The 26,089-nt window shown below is 43.5% G+C and overlaps 1 protein-coding gene across 1 annotated transcript in view; it reads left to right on the plus strand.

Annotated features, from left to right (window-relative positions):
* LOC120927412 (amine oxidase [flavin-containing]-like) overlaps window positions 1-26,089 on the plus strand; it is a 163,431-nt gene that overhangs the window by 47,819 nt on the left and 89,523 nt on the right. Inside the window, exon 2 of the mRNA XM_040338067.1 lies at window positions 25,928-26,022. Coding sequence (XP_040194001.1) covers window positions 25,928-26,022 — 95 coding nt within the window. The remainder of the gene's footprint in view (window positions 1-25,927; window positions 26,023-26,089) is intronic.

A 26,089-nucleotide genomic window follows, 5' to 3' on the forward strand; every position in this document is an offset into this window, starting at 1 on the left:
CGATGTGCTGTATCTCTTATAGAATGATGAAAACATCCACACGACAGGTGGGCTCACAATGCGCTTACCTCCCCCATAATGGGTAATCAGCCTTAGAAATCCTCAAATGGAAAGCCTGCAGTTCGATCTCCTCTCCCAATGGATGGTCTGCGATGTCCAAGCACTCTCTCCAGAGACGTGTCCTTCCCACTGAATACAGGTTCCTAGGCTTCACAAAGATGGCCGCGCCGTATCCATATAATTGCCAGGGATATCAACAGAAAAAAGCTCCCATAGTGAAGAATTTCCCAACAGGGATTTATTTATAATTAGGGGTGCAACGGATCAAAAAACTCACGGTTCGGATCGTTCCTCGGATCAGGAGTCACGGATCGGATCATTTTTCGGATCAGCAAAAAAAAAATTTGCAGCCTCCATGTGCCTCAAATTGCCGCCTCCCTGTGCCTCAAATTGCCGCCTCCCTGTGCCCCAAATTGCCACCTCACTGTGCCCCAAATTGCCGCCTCACTGTGCCCCCAAATTGCCGCCTCACTGTGCCCCCAAATTGCCGCCTCACTGTGCCCCAAATTGCCGCCTCACTGTGCCCCAAATTGCCGCCTCACTGTGCCCCAAATTGCCGCCTCACTGTGCCCCAAATTGCCGCCTCGCCAGGGTGGAAGAAGTGAGAGGGCAGCCAGCAGGGCTGGATTTCCTTTCCCTGCCACCCCAAGGCCAGGTTTTGCAATGCACCCCCTCCCCACCAACCGAACCACCCCCCGGAGAATAGCAGTTGGATGGCAGGGGCGGCACGGTTAGTTCAAATATTTTTTTGTTTCTTCTTTTTTTTTTTTTTTTACATTATCACTTTTTTTTTTTTGTAGCTTGTCGTTTTTTCCTTTTTTAATTTTTGTATAATTTTCTTATTTTTAATATTTTTCTTCTTTACTTTTTAATTACTTATTTTTTTATTAATTGAATTATTTCTTATTTTTTTTTTACATTTAACTTTATTGCTATTACACAAGAGAAAACAATTCCCTGTGTCATAGCAATTGAAGGTGACAGGTTCTCTTTGTTAACCCTGTCAGCTCCAAAAACAGTCCTCACAGTTGAGATGGGAAGAGCATAGCTTAGCATAGCAGAGCATCTCCCTATTTGCAGCAAGGACAGGAGACTTGTCAGCTGGGGGAGGAGGAACGGACGGACGGAAGGCAGCTGGAGGGGGGGGGGGGAACGGACGGACGGACGGCAGCTGGGGGGAGGGAGGGGGGGAACGGGCTGCAGCTGGAGGGGGGGGGCGGACGGGAGGGGGGGTTATCAGAGCCAGCAGGGAGAGGTGTGGGGGGAACATATGGACGGCAGCAGCACATGGTCTCTGCTAGAAACCAACTGAACTCACCGCCCGTATGTTTAAACGTCTCCACTCCTGCTCGTACACAGCCCCACCTCCTCCTAAGCCCACGCTGTAATAGACAAAACACATCAGCGCATTGGACACGCATTCTGTCTATCACAGCGTGGTTAGGAGCAGGCGGGGCTGTGTGCAAACAGCGGAGACAATTTCAATGTGTTTTTTTACCGCTTTGCTCTGCAGTCCCGCGGCACGCCACGGATCACGTGTGTGCCGATCCGAAGTCATTGATCCGTGCGGATCACGGATCAATGACGATCCGTTACACCCCTATTTATAATTCAAACAATGGATAAAAAGGTAGTCCAAACATGGAAAATTGAAAATAAAAATCCAGCAACGTGTAGTGACAAGCAGCGATGTTACAAACGAGATGCCGCGTCACTTCCGGTTACGTCTAAAATGCCTTACGCGTTGCGTCACGACACGTGACTTCATCAGAGGCTGGGGATTGGTTAGACTGGCTCCTATTAAATAGAGCCACAAGCGGAAATTGGATTCGGCCATTTTGGGTACTGGATGCCCTTAGAGCACACCGCGGCCATTTTAAGTGTGGGAGACACTACAGTGACCTAGCCGATTAGATGGGCAAACATGTCCAGTGAGATACTGGACAGCAGTGAACAGGAAAGCGAACTATAATGGATCGCCTGATACAAGGACTGAACCTCCACTGTATAAAATAACAATGATAATTACCAATAATAATTGACAAAACATTGTATTGCAAAGCGTGTATAAACGCAACTGTATATTGATGCTATGTGGATGGTTAAGCCAGGGAGGATTTTTTACCATCAAATATAAAAATTCATATAAATATTAAAATAAATTAAAATATGTATGGGGTATATATGAATAGATAAAAATATACATTATTACATGATGTAAAATATATACACATAAAAATATATATACCATCCGTTAAATTACAAACACTAAATTGTACTAGGGATAAAAAGTGTTAAAATAATTTAAAATTACTAATACTATTCCACCCTCGCCCCAAAGTGACTTAATCATGCATGCGTCACGGGCTGAGTGGAGGAAAGTTTAAAAAGCAAGACTAAACCGAAGTGCAGCTCCATCTCATCAGTTAACATCTCATCAGTTAACAATCAATGAAACTACAATGACAAAGTTAAAAATTACTAATGAAGCAGTTAACATCAAAGTCCACATTTAACCCATCGGGCACCAGTGTATGTAGCGTGTGTATCCATAGAGATTCCTTTTGGCTAATGGTTCTCACTAGATGTGCCCCTCTCCATGGTTTATTGAACTTATCAATAGCCCAAAATGATAAGTGACGTGGGTTTCTATTGTGGACCTGATCAAAGTGTCTGCTAACATTATGTTTGTCATGACCTTTAATATGTTCTTAATATGTTCTTTAATCCGAACCATCAATGGTCTTTTGGTTCTCCCTACGTATTGTAGATTGCATGTGCACTGTAATACGTATACCACACCTTCCGTATGGCAACTAATGAAATCTTTAATCGGATAACATGTATTGGTATGGGTACCCAAAAATTCAGTCCTCTTTAATTGAGGACCTTTTGTGTGTAAACACGCAAAGCAATACTTGCAAGGGAAAAGGCCTTTTTTATTAAAAAAGGTATAGCCACTCCTAGGGGGCGGGTCAACTACATTTTTGACCAACATGTCCCGAACTGTAGGAGCTCTTTTATAGACAATCTTAGGTTTGGCAGGCAGAATCTTCTTTAAATGTTTGTCTGCAGTTAGTATATGCCAATGTTTCCTAAAAAGTTTTTCCACATCCTTATGTTGGACACTATAGTCCAAAACAATAACTGGTGCTTCCAAATTATGTTGAGGTCTCATACTGCCTTGTAGCATAATCTTCCCGTCTAACCCAGCAACTGTTTGAATTTGTTGCTGAATAAAGTGTTCCGGATAACCTTTCTTTTGAAATCTTTCCCCAATAAAACGAGCTTGAGACAGGAAATCAGTGTCCGTAGTGCAATTCCGTCTAATACGGACAAGCTGTCCTTTTGGAATATTCAATAGCCACGATTTGTAATGGCAACTTTTCAGTGATAAGTAACTGTTCGTGTCTACACTTTTGAAGTGAGTTTTAGTGATAAGCTGTTTCTTCATTATTGTGATATCTAAATCTAAGAAATTCACTGTTTTATCACTAATGTTCACCACCAATTTAATGTTTTGGTCATTATCGTTCAGACCTGTAAAGAATTCTTCCAGAGTACTCTTGGACCCATTCCAAACAATCAGCACATCATCAATGTACCTTTTGTACAGAGACAATTCAGGTGGGGTATTCAAATATACTGCTTCTTCTTCCCACTGTGCCATAAACGCATTAGCCACAGAAGGGGCAAATTTAGCCCCCATGGCAATGCCCGTCTTTTGGTTGTAATAAGTTTGGTTATACCAAAAATAGTTGGATTTCAGGCAGAACTCAAGGCATTTAATAAGGAACTTACGTTGCTTACAAATTAAGGTGGTATAATTTCTTAAAAGCCATTTAGTTGCGCTGCAAGCTTGGTGATGTTTCACAATAGTGTATAAAGAAAACACGTCGGCAGTGGCAAGTATTGTATTGCCTTCTGAAACTGGTATTTCTTCCAATATTTGCAGGACATGTTTTGTGTCCCTCAAATAGGACTTGGTTTGCTGAACCGCCGACTGCAGGAAATGGTCCAAATATTGGCCCATCCTTGCAGTCAGGGAATCAATCCCATTAACGATTGGCCTGCCCGGAGGGTTGATTTTGTCCTTGTGTAATTTCGGAATGGTATAGATGACAGGGATTCTGCACGTTTCTGGAAGCAGAAAAATCGCCTCTTTTTTATTTAAGATGTCTTTTTTCTTGCCTAAATGGATCAGTTGTTTTAATTGCGATTTATAATTGGCGATGGGGTTAGATAGTAATTTTGTGTATGTGTCCTCATCTTGGAGTTGTCCAAGGAGTTCTTGATGGTATTGCTCCTTGGATTGGACCACAACTCCTCCCCCTTTGTCCGCCGGGCGAATCACTATGTCCTTACGTTTTTTTAGGCTTTGGATCCCTCTTTTAATATGAGGGGGGTCAAAAACCTTCTTTAGTTTCAGATCATCCAAATCTTGGAGCACTAGTTTTTTAAAGACATCTATATGTTGACCATTACCAACCTGAGGGTTGAACACAGAATTATTTCAAAGCGTACTGTGTTGTATAGTATCAACATCTACGGATGTGGATAATTGATGTTTGGCTGGATTTCCTAGAAAGTATTTTTTAATATTAACTTTCCTGATATACTTTTGGATATTGATATACGTATCAAACTTATTTAAATTTTTTACAGGTGCGTGCTTAAGACCCCCTTCCAACACGACCAACTCATCAGTAGATAGTATCTTTCCACTTATGTTGAAGACCCCCTCCCCTTTTCCACTCTCTTTCTTTTGGGATCTCTTTCCCGCTCTGCATCCGCGTTTTCTTCTGGAGTGCGGATTGCTTTTTCCTCCTTTGATCTTCTTGGGGACCTGTGTGGTTCTTGAGTTTTCCTTGGGGGTGATTGATCCACTTGAGTGTATCTCCTTGGGGATCGATACACTTCTTGAGGGTGTCTCCTTGGGGAATGATCTCTCCGATCTCTGTCTAAAAAAGACCTTTGGGAATCGTAATTATATTGATGTGTTGGATATTGATCTTCCTGATAGTGTCTTAGGGGCTCATAATGGTTGTAGGTCCGAATGGGACTCCGTGGCGGGTGATTATAATATTGGGAATAATATGGTAGAGGATTGGGTGGCGGTGCATGATATACCGGACCTCTATTATCCCTATATTCTCTCTCCGAATTCCGACGGTTCCAATTGGATTTGTTAAATGGTTTTTTAAAAGGTTTCTTCGATTTATTTTTATGAGGTGTACGATGGTTGGAGTCTTCCCTATTCTTTTGGTGATTTTGTAATTCCTGTTCAGATCTTGTGACTACTGGTACTTTAATTTGCCCACCCATATATTTAATGGGTCTAGTTGAAGTAGGATCCTGGATTTGTACTTCCTTCTCAGGTGTAGAATATGTAGATGTAGGTGGCAAGGTAGTAGTCTTAGCCTGCCACTTAAACACCTGATCCGCTGTGTAATCCGAAATATCACGTTGATATTTTTTAATTTTCCTTTTTTGAACTTCCGCATCTTTGATTGCTAAGGTATTATTTAATTGAGTCGCTAATTTTTTTAAATCAGCTGAATCCTTAAACGGCTCCAATTTAAGTTTGGTATCTTCTATTATGGCATCAATCGTGCGTACCCTTTTCTGTTTACGTTTTAGAAGAAAATGAATTGCTTCCAAACTCTTATCATTAAAAAAATGAAACCATTCATCTATAGATTGTTTGTCCAGAAGGCCATCATTGGGGGGAACATCCCATCTGAGCCTCCTGGGGACAATTTTCTCCTTTATATATCTGTCAAAAGTATGGATATCCCACCATAAATTGACCTTTCTTTCCATATTGTGGGCCAAAATCCTAAATTGGCTATTAAGGTCTGTATCTCTATGGTGGTTATTGACATTGAAAACCTCATCTAAGTTCACCTGGCGATGTTCCATATAGGAAAGTGCTTCCATGACAGCTGCTTTAGTGGTGTTAGAATAAACGTGATATGCAACAAAAAAAGAGGTGACTAAAGCGCTAGCCAATACTAACGAAGTGAGGGTGAAAAAATACATACAAACTAAATGTAAATTAATGCAGCTCAAATCTGAATTGTACTAACAACAAATAAAGGAAATGAATAAAGGAAATGATGAGCGCAAAAATAAAAATGGTGCAAAAACCACATCAAAATGTGAATGATAAGTGACAATATTAAACAGTGAATGTGATCCTCCTAAGTAGAGGGCCTGACATAAACACACAAACGCCACTAAAGTAGTGGTGGCTGGGGTGTGCAATCAAGGGTAATAATGAACAGTGTCCAATAAGTGATAATGAAAATGTTAATAAATATAATGTCCCAAAATGGCAAAACAATTGCAGTGATTCCTATGTGAGATATGGAAGCGATGTGCTGTATCTCTTATAGAATGATGAAAACATCCACACGACAGGTGGGCTCACAATGCGCTTACCTCCCCCATAATGGGTAATGAGCCTTAGAAATCCTCAAATGGAAAGCCTGCAGTTCGATCTCCTCTCCCAATGGATGGTCTGCGATGTCCAAGCACTCTCTCCAGAGACGTGTCCTTCCCACTGAATACAGGTTCCTAGGCTTCACAAAGATGGCCGCGCCGTATCCATATAATTGCCAGGGATATCAACAGAAAAAAGCTCCCATGTGTGACTGCACCTAGCCTTCTTACCCTTCCAGACATAATGCGATAGTATCGATTGTAGTGACGCAAAGTATTTAAGGGGGATAGGTATGGGAATCGTCCGAAAGAGATACAGTATTTGGGGGAGGTGGAGCATCTTAAATGCCGCTAGACGGCCCAGCCACGAGAATTCAAAGGACGCCAGCCTGGTGAGATCAGCTTGTAATTTAGAGCGTATCGGCAAATAGTTAGAGGCGAACAGTGCTTTGGTAGAGGGAGTGAGTTGGATCCCAAGGTAAGTTATGCTATTTTCCGCCCATATGTAGGGGAAATTAAGTTTAATTCGAGTTCTAGTGGGGTCGTCCACTCCTAGGCCAAGGATGTAGGATTTTGTCTCGTTTGCTTTGTAGAAAGAGACATTACTGAACCAGGCGAGTGTCTTCTGGATCTCGGACAGGGAACGTTCAGGGTCGGTGACCATGAGGATCACATCATCTGCAAATAAGCTGATTTTGTGCTCCTCTTCCGCAATATGTATACCGGAGATGCATTTGTTAGATCTAATAGTCTCCGCTAGGGGTTCCATCACAAGGTTGAAAATTAGAGGTGACAAAGGACATCCTTGTCTTGTTCTGTTCGTGATCTGAAAGGGTGCGGATAGGGCTTCCGCCGAGAACACTCGAGCCGAGGGGTTGGAATACAGGGCCATTATGGCGTCGTGGATGTTACCGACGAGACCAAATTTGGTCAATACTGCCGAGACGTACCCCCAGTGGACTCTATCAAACGCCTTCTCTGCGTCCAGGGATAGAAGCAGAGAAGGCGTTCCGGAGACCTCCACGTGGTGTATGATATTGATCATCCTGCGAGTGGCGTCTGACGCTTGGCGCCCCTTGGTGAAGCCAGATTGGTCCAGGGAGATAAGAGAGGGGAGAATGTTTTCTAGCCTGTTTGCTATAAGTTTGGCATATATTTTGAGGTCCACATTTAAGAGGGAGATAGGGCGAAAGTTTTTCAGGGAGATGGGGTCCTTGCCTGGCTTGGGTAGAGTTACCACCATGGCAGCAAGCATTTCAGCAGGGAAGGATGCTGCGCTAGCAGCCAGATTAAATGAGTGACTCATAGCGGGAGCTAGTATGTTTTGAAAGTGTTTGTAGTACTCCCCTGTGAACCCGTCTGGTCCCGGGGATTTGAAGGAGGGGAGGTTATTGATTGCTTTGAGTATTTCAGTCGTAGTGAAGGGGTCGTTCAATGTGGAGAGTTGCGCGGGCGTAACCGACGGGAGGTTAACCTTGTCCAGAAATGTTTGGATCATGGCAGGGGAGGGCTGGGCAGTGGAGGGGTCGTTTTTGAGGTTGTACAGGTCCTCGTAGTACGTGCTAAAGGCATTCGCTATAAGTTGGGGCTTAATGAGTTTTTCATTGGAATGGGGGTGGAGTATGTATGGGATCGGAGCCATGTCCTTTGATTCGGAGGGACATGGCTTTGTTAGCCTTGTTCCCCGTGGAGTATGAAGTGGCTTTGAGCAACTTGTATGATTTCTCATGTTTTTCGAGAAGGATGGCTCGTAGGTCATGTCTTAATGTAAATATTTTGGACTGCAGGGTCGGGGAGGGGTTAGTCTTGTTAAGGGCCTCTGCTGCGGTCAGGGCGGTGGTGAGGTCATCTATCTGTTGAGTCCTGTGACGTTTTGCTCTAGCCCCCATTTGGAGAAAGACCCCCCTTACCACAGCTTTATGTGCAGACCACACCACCAGCGGGTCAGATACGGATGATTGGTTAAGTGAGAAGTACTCTTCTAAGCTTTGTTTGATGGGATTGGAGTAACGAGGAGTATTTAGGAGATAATTGTTGGCTCTCCAAATGTAGGAGGTGGGGTGGGAGGAATTATCAGAAATAGTAAGGCTAATGGGGGCATGGTCTGACCAGGTGGTGGTGTGGATATCAGAGCCCGAAATTCTTTGCAACAGCCAGTGATCAGCCAAAAAAAGGTCAATTCACGAGTAGGTGTTGTGACGGGGCGACAGGAATGTGAAGTCCCTCTCGCTCGCATGACAACACCTCCACACGTCATACATATCATTAGATGAGATAAATGCATCCAAAGTGGAGGGGCGCCTCTGGGGTCCAGCAGTGGAGTCTATGGCGTTATTAGGGACCTTATTAAAGTCCCCACATACAAGCAGGTGTCCTGTTTGGAACTTCCAAACTGCCTTCCACGTTTTCCTGATAAAGGTCATTTGACCCTGATTCGGAACATACAGGGAAACCAGAGTGTAAGGGACGTTGTTGATCTCACAGTTCAAAAAAACGTAGCGACCATCTGGGTCAGTGGTACTTTGATGTAATTGAAACTGGACAGAGTCTCTAATAGCGATCATCACTCCCCGTTGCTTTTTAGAGAACTTGGCGTGGAACACATGAGGGAACTGCTTGTGGGTACATTTGGGGGAAGCATTCAGGGCGAAGTGGGTCTCTTGGACGCATAGAATGTCACAGTTGTGGGCAAGTGCTGACTTCCATAAAGATGCCCTTTTCACGGGGTGATTCAGACCCTTGGCGTTCAGGGATAGAATTTTGATCCCCATTTCCTGTGGTGAGAGAGTGTGTACAATAAAAAGAACTTACAGTTGCGGATGGGGTCAGTTCAGATCCGAGGGAAGTGGATGGTGATGGCCGAGAGGATAGTGTTCGAGCAGGTCAGATTCCAGAGCAGTGCTGAGTAGCTAAAAGTCAGGAGACAAAGGCAAGAGGTGATTACTTGTAGCGATTCAAGTAAGGCAGTCCGTGCTTTCGGAGTAAGCGAGGTGGTCGCAGGTATTAACGAAGGGTGATCAATGCACAGTCGTCCGAGCTAGGGAGAACAGACACAGCAGTAGACACAATGAAAAAAATAAAAATTAAAAATAAAAATGCTGGCAAAACAGTAGAGCGAGAGAACAATATGAACCCTCCGGGAGGATTCAACCAAAAAGGTCAGCAAGAGACAGCTCTATTCGAGCAGCTGACTAAGTTCTGGGGAAAGTTCAGTGAGCGTTTGGTAAATCGCATGGCCAGACCGGACAGAGAAGTTGCTCAGCGAGGCTGTCTCGGGTTGTGCAGCTGGGTTTTCCCCTTGTCAGATCCGAAGGTAAACGGATTGGGGAGCCTGTTTTGTTCAGGTGGGCCGTGGGGGGGGGTTCCGGCAGGATTCCCCAGGCATGTAGGAGTTTCATGCCCCCTTCCAGGGTAGAAATGGTATGAGGTATGCCGTTATGAGTAACCAGTATGGTCGCCGGGTGTCGCCATTTGTAAATGATCTTGTGGTTGTGCAAGGCCTTAGTGACGGTCTTGAGCTGCCTCCTCATCTGGAGCGTGTACTGGGACAAGTCTGCATACAGCTGGATGTCTGAGTATGGTGCGGGAAGTGGGGAGAGCTCCCTCGCTTTCATTAGGATTTGTTCCTTAGCTTGAAAGAAGTGTACTCTTAATAGGACACCCCGGGGGACGTCAGCCTCAAGATGGCGGGGCTTAGGGAGCCTATGGATACGGTCAATAGTGAGTTCAATAGGTGTGAGGTCAGGGAGCATGCTGGAGAACATAGTACTGGCAAAGGCGTGCAGCTCTTTGGGTTGGACAGACTCTGGGACCCCGCGCATTTTAAGGTTATTGCGTCTAGAGCGGTCCTCGAGGTCCGCGAGCTTCGCTTTGATCCATAGATTGTCATCTTTTTGCTCAGAATATGCGTCTACTAGCTCATTGACTGTTTCAGTACAGTCCGCCATCTTGTGTTCTATGAATTGCACCCTGTTGTCCATGTGCTTCATTTCTAGGGAAAATGTGTTAATCAGCGATGACAGGTTAGACATTAGGGAGGATTGCAGTGTCATAAGCATGTCCTTCATTGTGGTGTCTAGCACCGGTTGCCCCGTGGTTGGGAACTGAGCAATGGAGGACTGCAGGGAGGAGATGGCTGCGTCATTGTGTAGGCCCGTACTCACTGTGACTGAGGCCTGTGAGGAGTGATCCATCCGCATCTTCGACTTGGCTGGGCTCTGTGTCCCCGGCGTAGCAGGCGAGGTGTCAGGAGGGAAGGGATGCTGTAGCAGGAGGTTCCGATCCTGTGGATGGGCTGCAGGGAGATCTGTGTAGGCCAGCATCTGCCGTGCTGAGGATCCGTTGGCGCCATCTTGGGCTTTCCGGCGGGGCTGGAAGGAGAACGAATCCAGCTTCCGAGGGCCGCGTTCTTGCGACCGTTTGCGGGTCATCGTGCTGGCGGGACTCAGGGGAGGTAGGTCTGGTGTCGTGGTGCCTGAAATCGCGGCGGATTCACCCGGTAGTCGCTGGATGCCCGGTCTGGATAGCGGAGCTCACCGCTTAAGCGTCCATTCACGTGCACGCGCAAGCCACGCCCCGGTAGATATGTTTTTTTTTTTTTTTTTTAAATGTCGCATGGTATTTGCACAGCGGTTTTTTGAAAAATTACACTTTAATGAATTTTATTGCAAACAAAAACAATATAATACAATTTTTTTTTGTAAAATATAAAAAATGTATGTTAGGCCAAGTTAATAGATACAAAACAGGTCATGCTTTTAAAATTGCGTCCACTTGTGGAATGGTGCCAACTATGGTAATTAAAATTGTTCATGGGCAACGCTTTAAACGCCTTTACAGGTTACCAGTTTAGAAATTCACAGGAGGTCTGGTGCTAGAATTATTGCTCTTGCTTTGACGTTTGCGACTATACCTTACAAGCGCAATGTGATCACCATTTGCCTATGTGTTTGCATTTGCGCATTAGCACAGGGGGCACGTTACATATTTTTTTAAATTTATTTTATACAAAACTTTTAAAATTGTCTCTTTTTGTTTTAATTTGTTTGTATTAACCGGTTAACCACTTCAATATCGGGCTTTTATACACACCTCCATACCGGGTCTATTTTGGCACTTCTCTCCTACATGTACAAATCATCATTCTTTTGCTAGAAAATTACGCAGAACCCACAAACATTATATATGTTTTTTTAGCAGACACCCTAGGGAATAAAACAGTCATTGCAACATTTTATTTTGCACGGTATTTGCGCAATAATTTTTCAAACGCCTTTTTTTTGGAAAAAAATTATTTCATGAATTAAAAAAATAACAACAGTAAAGTTAGCCCAATTTTTTTTATAAAATATGAAAGATTATGTTACACTGAGTAAATAGATATCTATCATGTCACGCTTTAAAATTGCGCACACTCATGGAATGGCGCCAAACTTCGGTACTTAAAAATCTCCATAGGCAACGCTTTGAAATTTTTTACAGGTTACCAGTTTAGATTTAAAGTGGAGACTAGTGCTAGAATTGTTGCTGGCACTCTAACGCACGCAGTGATACCTCACATATGTGGTTTAAACAGCGTTTACATATGGCGGCGGGACTTGTGTGTGCGTTCGAGCTACAGGGGACAGGGGCGTTTTTAATTTTTTTATTATTTTTTTTTTTTACATTTTTTTTTTATCACTTTTATTCCTATTACAATGAATATAAACATCCCTTGTAATAGGAAATGTGTGTGACAGGTCCTCTTTATGGAGAGATGCAGGGTCAATAAGACCCCGCATCTCTCCTCCAGGCTGGAAAGCATGAGATCAGTGATTTTTTTTTTTTTACCGATCTCATGATTACTGTTGCTTAGTAGCTGCAATCGTGGCTTTGTTTACTTACGGGGACCCGGGCGTGACGTCATCACATCGCGCCCGGGTCCTCCGACGGTCATAGAGATGACTGGTGACCATCTGGTCACCAGTCATCTCTATGCTTCCTGCCAGCGCCGGACAATTCTTTCTCCGACTCCCTGCAGGGGATGGACCGGCCGCTCCTGGTAAAACCCCTATCACATGAAGTGGACTCTGTCAAGCAGATCTATCTGCTCAGCGGGGGATCTGTTTGCTCATCCCCACTGAGCAGGCGGATGACAGGTCTGCGTCCGCTCCGCTGATGCAGAGCGAGCAGGGACACAGTCAGTCACAGGGACACTTTTCTCTATGGGGGGGTCAGATAAAAAATGGACCGCCTGTCCATTTCCATCGGATGCCATCCGATCTGATCTGTTTGATGGATAGGGAAATGGAATCCCTATCCGTCTGTTTTTAGCGGACTGGATCGGATGCAGTCGGCTGTAAACGGACACATGTCCATTTACATCAGTCTCTCCATAGAGAACAATGGGTGGTCCATTTGGGCCCGCCTGAAAAACTGACATGCAGACCCGATCGGTGTGCTTGTGTGAAAGGGACCTAAGATCTTGTTCACACAGGGCATACAGAGCGTACATTTACAGTGATGCACAGGTGTTCCATGCATCTCTGTGCAGGCAGTCCCATTGATGTAATTTGGGATATAGCAACTGCACGAACAGAGCCCGTTGCTCCCAATTTTACATCCATGTAGGTCTGCATGCATGTCCCTGAGCTCACACTGTCTGCGTTCGGGGTCATGTACCCACACCCACACAAATGTCAGATTGCGAACAGCTGCTATGCCCGTGCAGCCGTTGCATCCCAATTGACATAAATGGGACTGCCTGTACGGGAACACCTGTGTATCCTTGTGCGGGTAAACATGGCCCTCCATGGGCATACACTTTAGTTTTCCACAACAATGCTTTAGTACTAATTTAGCCGGAATTTTGTAAGTTACGTTGTGTTTATGTGCAATATTAATGATTTTAGTGTATTTTTAGTGGTGAACATTTGCGCAATTATTGTGGGTCCAAAAAAATCAATAGCACTTTTTTTTTATTCTACAGGTCATGTGGTTTTAGAAAATGTCTAGTTTGAGGGGGTCTTTTCAAATTCTAAAAGGCTGTAAGTAAAAAATGAAAACCTGAAAAGAATTTGAGAAATTTTTGGGTATGTTCCATTTTCACCATTTTGCAAAAAGTCGCAAGTTAAAATTTACAAATATTTGTTATTAACTCCATACAGGTTAAGCTTTCAGAAAATAAATGGTTTTGGGGGTCTTTCACAAATTCTGAAAGCTGTAAGGTAAAAAATGAAAACCTTCAGATTTTTCATGAAATTTGGATATTTACACTTTTGAGTACGTTCGATTTCCACCATTTAAAAAAAAAAAAGGCGCAATGTAAAAATGTAAACTTTTTGTTATTTATTAACCTCCCTGGCGGTATGATTCTGTCTGGAATTTTGTACCAAAAGCGGTACAATTTTTTGCATGGAAATTTGGTGATATGTATTATAGGCCTGCAATTCTTAGTAATTACTTACTTAAACCTGACCAAACAAGACTCTAGTAGACGTTCCAGATGTGATAAATTTGAAACACAAACTCATGAATTATAATCTAATCAATAATATAATTTTATTCAATAATGCAATGAAAAATAATGAAATTTGTCAAACAAAGAAATTCAATAAACATCCTGGGCCGGATTCAGATACAGTGGCGTATCTGTCCGGCCCGCGTAACGTATCTCTGATACGTTACGCCGCTCTAACTTTGGGCGCGAGTTCTTTATTCACAAAGAACTTGCGCCCTTAGTTACGGCGGCGTAACGTATGTGTTGCGGCGTAAGGCCGCGTAATTCAAATGGGGATGTAGCGGGCGTGTTTTATTTAAATTTTGGTTGACCCCGCGTTTTTTACATTCTGTTTGAACGGCGCATGCGCCGTCCGTAAAATATCCCAGTGTGCATTGCTCTAAATGACGTTGCAAGGACGTCATTGGTTTCGACGTGAACGTAAATTGCGTCCAGCCGCATTCGCGAACGACTTACGCAAACGATTTAAAATTTCAAAACTCGGTGCGGGAACGACGGCCATACTTAACATTAGCTACCCCTCATATAGCAGGGGTAACTATACGCCGGAAAAAGCCGAACGCAAACGACGTAAAAAAAAAAGCGCCGGGCGGTCGTTCGTTTCTGAATCGGCGTAAATCCTCATTTGCATATTCGTCGCGTAAAAATACGGAAGCGCCACCTAGCGGCCAGCCGGGAATTGTAGCCTAAGATCCGACGGTGTAAGACACTTACACCTGTCGGATCTTAGGGATATCTATGCGTAACCTGATTCTATGAATCAGGCGCATAGATACGCCATCGTATCTCTGAGTTCCATTGTATCTCTTTCTGAATCCGGCCCCCTGAGTGTGAAACATTTTGAAGCATTGAACTAGACAAAGTCCGACGTCGCAATCAGGACAATAGTACCTTGTTTCTTTTCAGACTTTTTTTCCATTGCCATCTCTCTTGGAACAGCAAACGACGCACATCCTGGTAGGCACTAACTTTCTTGCGGTTGGCGGTACGTAGTCTATAAAATGACGACATGTCAGGCGTTCTGGGTTGACAACGTCAACAGTGCGTCGTCCGGGTCTGTTAGCAGATACTGATGGCGTCGGGTGGTTGAGAAAAATCTGCTCAGCCACCTTCCAGATAAAGTCCGAATGAACAAGAGGTATTTCAGTGTTTGCTTTATAAAGGATATAGGCATTCTAAAGGCATTGTTCCAGGAGATGCCTGAAAATCTTTTTGTAGTATTTCTTTTGCTGTTTCCGCATCGCCGGGTAAAATGTCATTGCCTGATCGGCTCTGTCAACACCTCCCATCGTGTGATTATAGTCGTTCACGACTTGCGGCTTTAGCACATCTTTGCCATGTTTTGTGCAGACCATGGCAGTGGAGGTGCTGTGCACAGTGCTCATGAGACACACATCTTTCTTGTCTCGCCATCGCATTGCCATCATTTTACCCTTTTGAAAGGCAACCATCTCTCCAGTTTTTAGTTTTTTCTTGCCAAACATTGATGGCATGTCACGTCGGGTTGGCCTCACGGTACTATACCCATCCGTTTTGTTTAGGAGCAAAACCTCATATAGTTCCGGAGATGTGTAAAAATTGTCCGTTGTCACACAATACCCCTGGTTCAGCAATGGGTCCAGCAGTGTAAGGACAGATGATGTGGCCATCCCATAGCTGCTGTACCTGGAGTTGAACTTGGTACCTTTACCGGTGTAAATGACCGCATTCCAGATATATCCAGTGGATGATTCGCAGAGCATGTAAAATTTGATGCCAAACCACGCTCTTTTGGATGCAATAAACTGTATCCAGCTCAGGCATCCCTTGTAGGCCATCAGACTTTCGTCCACACTGACGTCCCTTTCTGGCACGTAGGTCCACTGGAAGTTGGTGACAATCATTTGGCACACCTCCCAGATTTTTTTTAGTTTGGGCGCAGGATGCGTGGCCTCATCAAACTCTTCGTTGTTGGTGAAGTGTAAATTCTTCATGATGAGCGAAAAACGGTATTCGGACATCACGGTGCCAAAAAATGGAGTGGCCAGTAACTTATTGGTGGTCCAATACCATTTCTGGAGAGGTTTCCCCACCACCCCCTGAAGGATGATGAGTCCCAGAAACTGCCAGATGTCCTCTTTAGTCACCGGTTCCCACTTTCTGGTTCTGGAAAACCTGGCACGCAGCGTAGCGGATTGCTGATCATGGTAGCGGTTGGATTCTGTGACGATTTTTAAAATTACCTCCTCAGTAAGAAATAATTTCAGGTACGCCAGAGGCTTGTCACTCTCTACATCTACCTTCATCCCAGGTGATCCAGTGATTTGGGATCTCGGGGGCGCTGCCTGGTCCGTACCGCTGTCTATAGGGCACCAAGTGCGCACATCGCTTAGGTCAGATCATTGCCGTTGTCACTTTCTGGATCAGTGTCAGATCCAGATGACAAATCTCCCACGACTCACTATCGCTCTGTTCTGCGAGAAACTCCGTGTCACTGCCGCTGTCGCTCAACTCATCCAAAATCGCCTTTGTAGGAAAGCGCTTTTTTGATGCCATTTTCAAAAGTTTTTTTATGGGCACAAATTACAATGGCAAGGGGCACTGAAAGGGCACTGTGTCAGATTCCAAGGTGATACAGTGTAATCCTCTCAGATTACATTGTATCACCTCCTTTTAAAGTGTTTGTGTTTGTGCACATTTGAATTTCTCTCCCAGTTCCGCTCCCATGCACCATTGCTGCTGCAGGGAACGGAACCAGGAAGTCAGATGACCGATGGACGGCGCGGCGGGGATCTCGGAGGCGATCACAGCAATGGGAGATCATCGCTGGATCGCCAGGAGAAGGTAAGCTGCGCCGCTGCAGGATCTGCACAGCTACCCCGAGCGTGACTCGGGGATACCGATTACAGCAGGAAAAAAACACCCCGAGTCATGCTCGGGAGCACCGCTAAGGGGGTTAACTCCATACAGGTTAAGTTTTTTTATATTTAGTAGGGATTTAGCAGGAATTTTGTAAAATTAGCTGTGTTTTTAGCTAATAATGGTTTTACTGTATTTGTTTCCAATATATTGGTTTGATAAACATTTGCGCAAATGCTGCAGGGTCTAAAAAAATCGGTAGCACCTTCTTTTAATTCTAGAGGTCATATGCTTTCAGAAAATATATGGTTTTGGGGGTCTTCCACAAATTCTTAAAGCTGTAAGGGAAAAATGAAAACCTTCAGATTGTTTTTTTAGATATTTGGATATTTAAACTTTTGCGTCTGTTTAATTTTCACCATTTCGCCAAAATACGCAATTTAAAAGTGACAAATTTGTAATTTATAAACTTATTACAGATTAAGCTTTTATATTTAGTAGACATTTTGTAAAATTTGCTCGGTTTTTATCTGCTAACAATGGTTTTAGTATATTTTTTGCAAATATATTGGTTTGATAAACATTTGCACAAATACTGCGGTGTCTAAAAAAATCAATAACACCTTCTTTTTTGTTCTATTGATCATGTGCTTTCAGAAAATAATTGGTTCGGGACAGGGGTGGACTGACAACTCATGGGGCCCTCGGACAATAGGATATTATGGGGCCCCCAGGCAATAGATGTGTGTGTGTGTGTACACACACAGTGTATACACACAGACACACAATATACACACACACAGAATACATATACACACACAATATACATACAGACACACAATATACATACAGACAAACAGTACACACACACACACACACTGGAGAGGCAAGGCAGCTATAATCTTGTTTTTTTTAGACTAAAAGGATGTCGGTATGGGACATTTCAGGGACAGATGTAAAAAAACACAGCTTTTTACATACTGCCCCTGGTTTTACTGGGGCTGGCAACCCTGATGGGGGCCCCCTAGTGGCATGGGGCCCTCGGACAGTGCTTGAGTGCCCGAATGGTCAGTCCGCCCCTGGTTTGGGAGGGTCTTTCACAAGTTCTGAAAGCTATAAGTGAAAAATAAAAAAACGAAGGAAAAATTGCAAAAAATGGTCTGGCCACCTGAGTGTACTAAACGGAGCACAGGGTCTGGCAGAGAAGGGGTTTAACAATTTTCCACTGGAGCTCCTAAAATGCATCTTTATTATTGGATTACATATCTGCATCTAGGATTTTAGCCTAGACAACAGAGCAGCTGATGAAGTTTTTGGAACAAGGTTCATTCCACCCCATCCCATTCCACCCCCCCCCCCCAAAGAAAAATATGATAGCAGTAGATAGCCATCATTTATCGAATGAGCACAATATAGTGACATAATGTATTATATAAGATATGAGTCAAGTCTTAAATTGGCTCTTCTACCATGTAAACCATTGTAGAAGCATTGATTTTTAAAATAATTAATTAAAAAATGTTTTAAATTTTTTATAACTTAAAGCTGGGGTTCACCCTATTAAAAAAAAAAATATATATATTTTTTTATTATACCATTACATTCGGCATCGTAGCGCGAGCTACAGTATGCCGGTCTTACATTTTTTATCCCCGTACTCACCGTGCTATGGATCATTGAAGATTCCGGGGAATGGGCGTTCCTATGGTGAGAGAAGGTGATTGACGGCCGGCCCTGGCACGTCACGCTCCTCCGGAAATAGCCGAAATAGGCTTGGCTCTTCACGGCGCCTGCGCATAGCCTGTGCGCAGGCCCCGTGAAGAGCCGAGACCTACTCCGGCTGTCTTCGGGGAGCGTGACGTGCCAGAGCCGGCCGTCAATCATCCTCCCTCTCCATAGGCACGCCCATTCCCCGCGGGAGTCGGAAACTTCAATGATCGATAGCACAGTGAGTACGGGGATTAAAAATTTAAGACCGGCATACCGTAGCTCGCGCTACGATGCCGAATGTAATGGTATAATGATGTCAAGGAGGGTGAACCACCGCTTTAATGAATGGAGTTTGTGGTCTTTCTGTGTACCAACAGAGTTCCACAGTTGGTTGCATTTACTAATATGCTAAAGAAATATTTTATTGCAATGAAATATTATTATATAGACATTTGAACATGCACTTTACATTTTAAACAGTTTTATTATAACATATCAGCGTTTGCTTGAAAGATCAGTGTACATTTGGCAACACAGGAAATTGATACTGACAATCAGCATTGCGCATTTGACAATATTTGATTAAGTTATACTGTAGCTGTATGTAGCTATATCAAAGCAACCAAGCATGGCTAGAAGATATTTGAAGGATAACTAAACTTTTGTGTCAAAAAAATAATATAGCATGTACAATTGCTTCACAAGTCATTATGTAATTAATGTTTTTTAAAAATTACCTTTTTGTTTCAATCTGCAGCACTGTAATTTTCTGTAAAATGCAATATGGAAACATAGAGGCTTACACAGATGGCATATAAAATATCCCACAGAAATGTCATTTCCTGCTTGTGTGATTGGCTTACTGATTTCCCAGGAGTCTGCAGTAAGATAGAAATCAGATTTTGAGCATCCCCTACACCAAAAATGTCATCTTTTGGTGAGATACTCCCAAAGGGAAAACACATCTAAAGGGATGCAGAAAACAGAAGCAGACGGGAGCGTAGGATCCATTTAAAAAGTTGTATATCTTTATTTAACCACTTAAGGACCGCCTCCTGCACATATACGTCGGCAGAATGGCACGGCTGGGCACATGTCCGAAGCTCCGCGGACCCGATCGCTGCTGGAGTCCTGCGATCGGTCTCCGGCTTCCCCGTTCTTCACTGTGGCGGAGTAATCGATCGTGTGATCCCTTTTATAGGGATACATATTCGATGACATCATACCTACAGCCACACCCCCCTACAGTTGTAAACACACATGAGGTCACACATAACCCCATCAGCGCCCCCTGTGGTTAACTCCCAAACTGCAACTGTCATTTTCACAATAAACAATGCATTTTAAATGCATTTTGTGCTGTGAAAATGACAATGGTCCCAAAAATGTGTCAAAATTGTCCGAAGTGTCCGCCATAATGTCACAGTAACGAAAAAAATCGCTGATCGCCGCCATAAGTAGTAAAAAAAAAAAAAATTATAAAAATGCAATAAAACTATCCCCTATTTTGTAAACGCTATAAATTTTCCGCAAACCTACCGATAAACGCTTAATACGATTTGTTTTACCAAAAATAGGTAGAAGAATACATATCGGTCTAAACTGAGGAAAAAAAATGTTTTTTATATATATTTTTGGGGGATATTTATTATAGCAAAAAGTAAAAAATATTGTATTTTTTTCAAAATTGTCACTCTATTTTTGTTTATAGCGCAAAAAATAAAAACCGCAGAGGTGATCAAATGCCACCAAATAAAGCTCTATTTGTGGGAAAAAAAAGACGCCAATTTTGTTTGGGAGCCACGTCGCATGACCGCGCAATTGTCAAAGTGACGCAGTGCCGAATCGCAAAACCTGGCCGGGTCCTTTAACAGCATTTTGGTCCGGGGCTTAAGTGGTTAATAAAAAAGGCAGATTTGCAATATAAATCCTGTATAATAATAATAATACATCACAGCAGCCAGTTGTCAGCATAACATGAAGGCACCACAGTCCAGGCACAGAACATGCTATCAAATCTCATCAATGCCATCTGGAACCTATAGGATAAAAAATACCGAAAGCAGCTTTCCACGTCATCCAAGAGAAGTGATGGACGAACATCTGATGGGGAGGTTCGCAAACGCTAACCGCGATCTTTCTCAAATGTTCGCAAACCACAAGTTTGCGGCGGGCCCCATTGACTTTAATGGCAGGCGAACATTAAAAACCTGCAGGTCATATTTGCAGCCACAAAATACTTACTGGCTGTGCACAAATAGTCCCGCAACATGGACACTGACCTACCAGAAGTATTAAGCGAAAAACTAGATAAAGAAGTAAGTGTCGGCCATTACAGGCCCCAAAAATTAGCTGACATGCGTTCACCTGACAGCAAACAACTTTGTATTCTGTGGCTGGTGTTACATTAGGCATTTACAGGATATAGATGTAATTACAGGCCCCAAAAATTAAGGGGAACCCTGAACCAAAATTTAAAACCAAAATTGCGTGGGGGTCCTCCCAAATTCCATACCTGGCCCTTCAGGTTTGGTATGGATATTAAGGGGAACCCTGTGCCAATTTTTTTAAATGGCATAGGGGTCCCCCTCAAAATCCATACCAGATCCTTTAGGTCTGGTGTGGATTTTAAGGGGAATCCTAAGCCAAAATTAAAAAAATTGCGTGGGGTTCCCCCCAAAAATTTATACCAGACCCTTATCCGAGCACGCAACCTGGCAGGCCGCAGGAAAAGAGGGGGGATGAGAGAGCACCCCCCTCCTGAACCGTACCAGGCCACATGCCCTCAACATGGGGAGGATGCTTTGGGGTCCAAAGCACCATGTCCCTATGTTGATGGGGACAAGGGACTCATTCCCACAACCCTTGCCCGGTGGTTGTGGGTCTGTGGGACCCCAAAGCATCCTACCCATGTTGAGGGCATGTGTTCTGCTACGGTTCAGGAGGGGGGGCACTCTCTCGTCCCCCCTCCTTTCCTGCGGCTTGCCAGGTTGCGTGCTTGGATAAGGGTCCGGTATGGATTTTTGGGGGAATCCCACAGAATTTATTTTTTTTTGGCGCAGGCTTCTCCTTAAAATCTATACCAGATCTTTAGGGTCTGGTATGGATTTTGAGGGGGACCCCCTATGCCATGTTTAAAAATAAACAATTTTTTTAATTTTGGTTCATACCAGACCCAAAGAGCCAAAGAGTAATGGACTGGGGGGGAGACGCATGCCATTTTGTGCTTTGTCAATAAACGTATATTTGTGCATTAGTCTCATGAATTCTCATGAGTTCTCTTCCAATAAAGTTCTCTGTATACACAAGGGCATTGTGCATAAAGAGGATGAATTCAAAGTTTTATATTCAGTCTGTACAGTGATACCTCACAAACTTAATTAGTTTCACATCTCGAACCGAATTGGTTGCGATCCAAGGCAAATTTTCCCATAGGGTTCAATGTTTTAGGGTAATTCATTCTAAACTTATTTTGTTTTTGAACCAGAAAAATATGAAAGAGTATAGTACAGTATGAAGAGAGAGAACACTAATGCCGCGTACACACGATCGGAAATTCCAACAAGAAATCTGTGGATTTTTTCCAACGGAATTTTGGCTCAAACTTGTGTTGCATACACATGGTCACACAAATGTTGTCTGAAATTCCGACTATCAAGAATGAGGTGACGTACAACACTACAATGAGCCGAAAAAAATTAAGTTCAATGATTCCGAGCATGTGTGTTTTTTTGTGCGTCGGAATTGCATACAGACTATTGGAATTTCCGTCAAGAAGTTTTCCCGTCTGAAATTTTGAGAACCAGCTCTCAGAAAATGTCCGATGGAGCCTACGCACGGTCAGAATTTCCAACCAAAATCTCACATAGAACTTTTCTTATCGGAAATTCCGATCGTGTGTATGAGGCATAACACTAAACTTGCTTGAAACAAATTCTGGTGTGGAGGAAGGCGGCTGGGAAGTGGTTATTGTTCAGAAGGGAAGAGTCCCCCCTCCAAAAGGACATTGGGGAGATCTCCTTCAGGGGTTTCCTCTCTTCTTTGTCTCTCATTCGTGCTCTGCACACTTTTGTCACCTGCATTACCGTTCTGCACAATTTTGCACCTGCATTTGCACTTTTTCTTTTTCTTTTTAACAAAATGCTTGCTCTGAACAATCTTGTCACCTTCATTACTGCTCCGCACTTCCTTTGGAGTCATACTGAATGTCCAGTACAGTACAGCATGTGATACAAAGCACACAAACAAGCTTTACAGCAAGTGTGCACAGGGATGTAATGTACTGTACAGTAGAGATGAGCTTCGTATTCGAGTGGAACTCATGTTCGACTCGAACATCGTATGTTCGATCGTTCGTCGAATTACGAACGTTTTGGGCCGTTCGCGCCAAATTCGATTTACGTTTCACAGCCCATAATTCACTGCGGCACCGCAGTGCATTGCTGACTGATGATTGGCCAAGCATGCACTATGACAAGCATGCTTGGCCAATCACAGCTTGCAAAAAACGGAGAGCCATAATTGGCCAAAGCCAGGGTGGCTCTGGCAAATTATGGCTCAGGGGGTTTAGTACACACACTATAAAAGGCCGCCTGCAGGTCGGCCTTGTGTAGTGTGCTGCGGTGGTTAAGAGAACAGAGAGAGACAGAGACAGCATTTTTTGCAGGTAGATGGAGCAGGCAGGCAGGCTAGTCAGTTAAAGTTAGAGTGTAGAGGATATATATGTATCCCAGGTGTTGTATATATATATTTATACACTGTATAGTTTAGCTAGATCAGCTCTTCCTAATTTACTGGCAGGCAGGTGATTGTGCTAGCTGCAGTATTCTCACGTGGTGTATTGCCTGTGTCCTCTGCAGTGTGCACCTAAAGCTACGTGGTGTGTGTACTGCCCGTGTCCTCTGCAGTTTGCACCTAAAGCTACGTGGTGCGTGTACTGCCCGTGTCCTCTGCAGTTTGCACCTAAAGCTACATGGTGTGTACTGCCCGTGTCATCTGCAGTTTGCACCCAAAGCTAAGTAGTGTGTGTGTACTGCCTTTGTCCTCTGCAGTTTGCACCTAAAGCTACTTGGTGTGTACTGGCCGTGTCCTCTGCAGATTGCACCTAAAGCTACGTAGTGTGTACTGCCCATGTCCTCTGCAGTGTGCACCTAAAGCTACGTGGTGTGTGTACTGTCTGTGTCTGTGCTATTTTTCTCAATGATTTTATAGTAATCTAATTTTGTGCAGGGACAGTTCTAAACACATGCCACTTCACAGGCATACTATAGACACCCAGCATGTACAATATTTAAAGGAATTTTTCATTTTTTTTTTAATTTAAGCATCATTAAAATCACTGCCCCAGAAAAAAACGACAGTTTTTAAAACTTTTTTTTCCATTGATACATGTTCCCTGGGGCAAGACCCGGGTTCTCAAAGATGTTTTACGACAATAACTTGCATATTAGGCTTTAAAATTAGCACTTTTGAATTCGAACGTTCGAGTCCCATAGATGTCAATGGGGTTCTAAATGTTTGCGTGAACGGTCGGTCCGTTCGAAGGTTCTGCTGCGAACCGAATGGGGGGTTGTTTGGCTCATCCCCACTGTACAGTATGCTCTAAAAAGCACACCAAAGAGCTTCCCAATACTGTAAGTGTCTTTACAGTGCATTTTTAGTAAAAAGCAGCACATTTTACACATTGTTAGACACACCTTTAATCCCCTTGATTGCCCTAGATGTTAACTTTGTTTCAGCCAGTTAACAATAGTGGGTATCTGCTGCGTTAATTATGCAAAACAAATTTGAAAATAAAATAATAATATAAAACCTAAAATAGTCTCTGGAGCAGCCAGCACAATGTTGATGAATAGCAATAAAACAAATAGAAGAAGGTGCAGCTCTCAGAATAAAATGTCCGTAGACCCTTCGGTCCTCAGATGTTAATATACATAAAACAGTTCATGGGCTATAATTGAAGCGTGAATGAGAGAACATAACCACCACCGGCACCCACACACACTGCCTCTTACCCTCCTCTTTGGGCCCTCATAACAGGGGTCAAATGAGCATTGAATGAGATGGGGAAAAAAAACCTTGCTCTCTATCAGCCACAATTGATCAGGTAAAGCAGGTATAATAGAATGGATATAGGTATCCCAATCCGAAAAACAACATTGTTTAAAACGTTGTTAAAAAATGCAGCATGTTCAAAAAAAATGGCGTTTTTCAGAACCTGAAAAATGATGTGAAGCCCACACACGATAATTTTAAATGACATTTTTTAAAAACAAAGGGCCAGATTCACAAAAGAGATACGACGGTGTATCTCCTGATACGCCGTCGTATCTCTGAGATACGATTGTCGTATCTATGCGCTTGATTCATAGAATCAGGTTACGCATAGATAGCCCTAAGATCCGACAGGTGTAAGTGACTTACACCGTCGGATCTTAGGCTGCAATTCTAGGCCGGCCGCTAGGTGGCGATTCCATTGCGGTCGGCGTAGAATATGCAAATGACTAGTTACGCCGATTCACAAACGTCCGCTTTGCCCGTCGCTCTAAATTTACGTTGTTTCCGTAGAGATACGTCGCGTAAAACTAAAGCTGCCCTCTAGGTGGTCTAGCCAATGTTAAGTATGGCCGTCGTTCCCGCGCCGAAATTTGAAATTTCACGTCGTTTGCGTAAGTCGTCCGTGAATGGCGCTTGACGCCATTTACGTTAATGTCGAAACCAATGACGTCCTTGCGACGTCATTTAGCGCAATGCACGTCGGGAAATTTTAGGGACGGAGCATGCGCAGTACGTTCGGCGCGGGAACGCGCCTAATTTAAATGGTCCCCGCCCCATTTGAATTAGGCGGGCTTGCGCCGGGCGGATTTACACTACGCTACGCCGCCGCAAGTTTACAGGTAAGTGCTTTGTGAATCAAGCACTTACGCTGCGGCGGCGTAACGTATCCCATTTACGTTACACCGCCGCAGCGTAACACATTTCTATGTGAATCTGGCCCAAAGTTTTTTACATGTCGAAAAATTATCGTGTGTACGCGGCATTATTTTTGGGGTATGGCTTATATTGCAGGCCTCCCTGAAAATCACAGTAGGGCTTATTTTTGGGGTATGTCTTATTCCCGGGGAAACCACGCTATGTGCATTTGCATGTTTGCAGATGGGTCTTTTAGCCAAGTGGATACAGATGAATAAAATCATTCATGGTTTGACATTAGCAGAGTGAAAATGCCAAAACCATTACTTTGCTAGAGCCCACAAATGTTATTTTTCAGGTTTTTTACAAATGTACCCATGCTAAACCGTTATACTTATATGTATATTTTTTTCAACACCTACATAAACAACATATGATAGTAATGGTTAAACTATATGTTTTTAGGGCTTTCAGCAGCGAAATTGCTAGTAGAATCAGGTTTGAGCGTGGTGGTTCTTGAGGCTCGGGACCGAGTTGGAGGAAGAACATTTACTGTGAAGGTGAGTTATTTTTGTAAGACTGATTACCTTTGCTTATTGACAAGACAGTTCCTGAAATCTTTTAGAA

This window comes from Rana temporaria, chromosome 2 (assembly GCF_905171775.1).
Source record: "Rana temporaria chromosome 2, aRanTem1.1, whole genome shotgun sequence".
Lineage (NCBI taxonomy): Eukaryota > Metazoa > Chordata > Amphibia > Anura > Ranidae > Rana > Rana temporaria.